The sequence below is a fragment of the Penaeus monodon genome, chromosome 23 (genome assembly GCF_015228065.2).
Source record: "Penaeus monodon isolate SGIC_2016 chromosome 23, NSTDA_Pmon_1, whole genome shotgun sequence".
NCBI lineage: Eukaryota > Metazoa > Arthropoda > Malacostraca > Decapoda > Penaeidae > Penaeus > Penaeus monodon.
Genome location: NC_051408.1, coordinates 8,762,731 through 8,763,056, shown reverse-complemented (window position 1 = coordinate 8,763,056; position 326 = coordinate 8,762,731). Strand labels below are relative to the sequence as shown.

The 326-nt window shown below is 49.1% G+C and overlaps 1 protein-coding gene across 1 annotated transcript in view; it reads left to right on the top strand.

The window, feature by feature from the left end:
• LOC119588128 (secretin receptor-like) overlaps positions 1-326 on the top strand; it is a gene marked incomplete in the record, with an annotated part of 160,037 nt that overhangs the window by 41,980 nt on the left and 117,731 nt on the right. The window contains 1 exon segment of the mRNA XM_037936835.1: positions 1-30. Coding sequence (XP_037792763.1) covers positions 1-30 — 30 coding nt within the window.

Genomic DNA, 326 nt, shown 5'->3' with positions numbered 1-326 from the left:
GTCAGAGATGACAGTGCAAAACCTGAGCATGTGAGTACCCCCCCCCCCTTTCCGCCTCCCATTTTTTTCTTCTTCCCTCTCTCTCTCCCTTGATTTATCCTCATCTTCACTTTATCTCGTTATTTTTTTCCTACTCTATCGCCCCTTCTCCATCTTCCCACCCCCTCCCCGTTCCCTCCTCTTCCTATCTACTTTTCACTCTTACCCTACCCTTTTCCCTCCCCGTTTCCCCTTTCTCTACTCCCTCCCCATCTCTTTCCCTTCGTACCTACCTATCTCTCCCCTCAATTTCCCCTTACCCTAATCTCTCCCTATTTCTTCCTTGT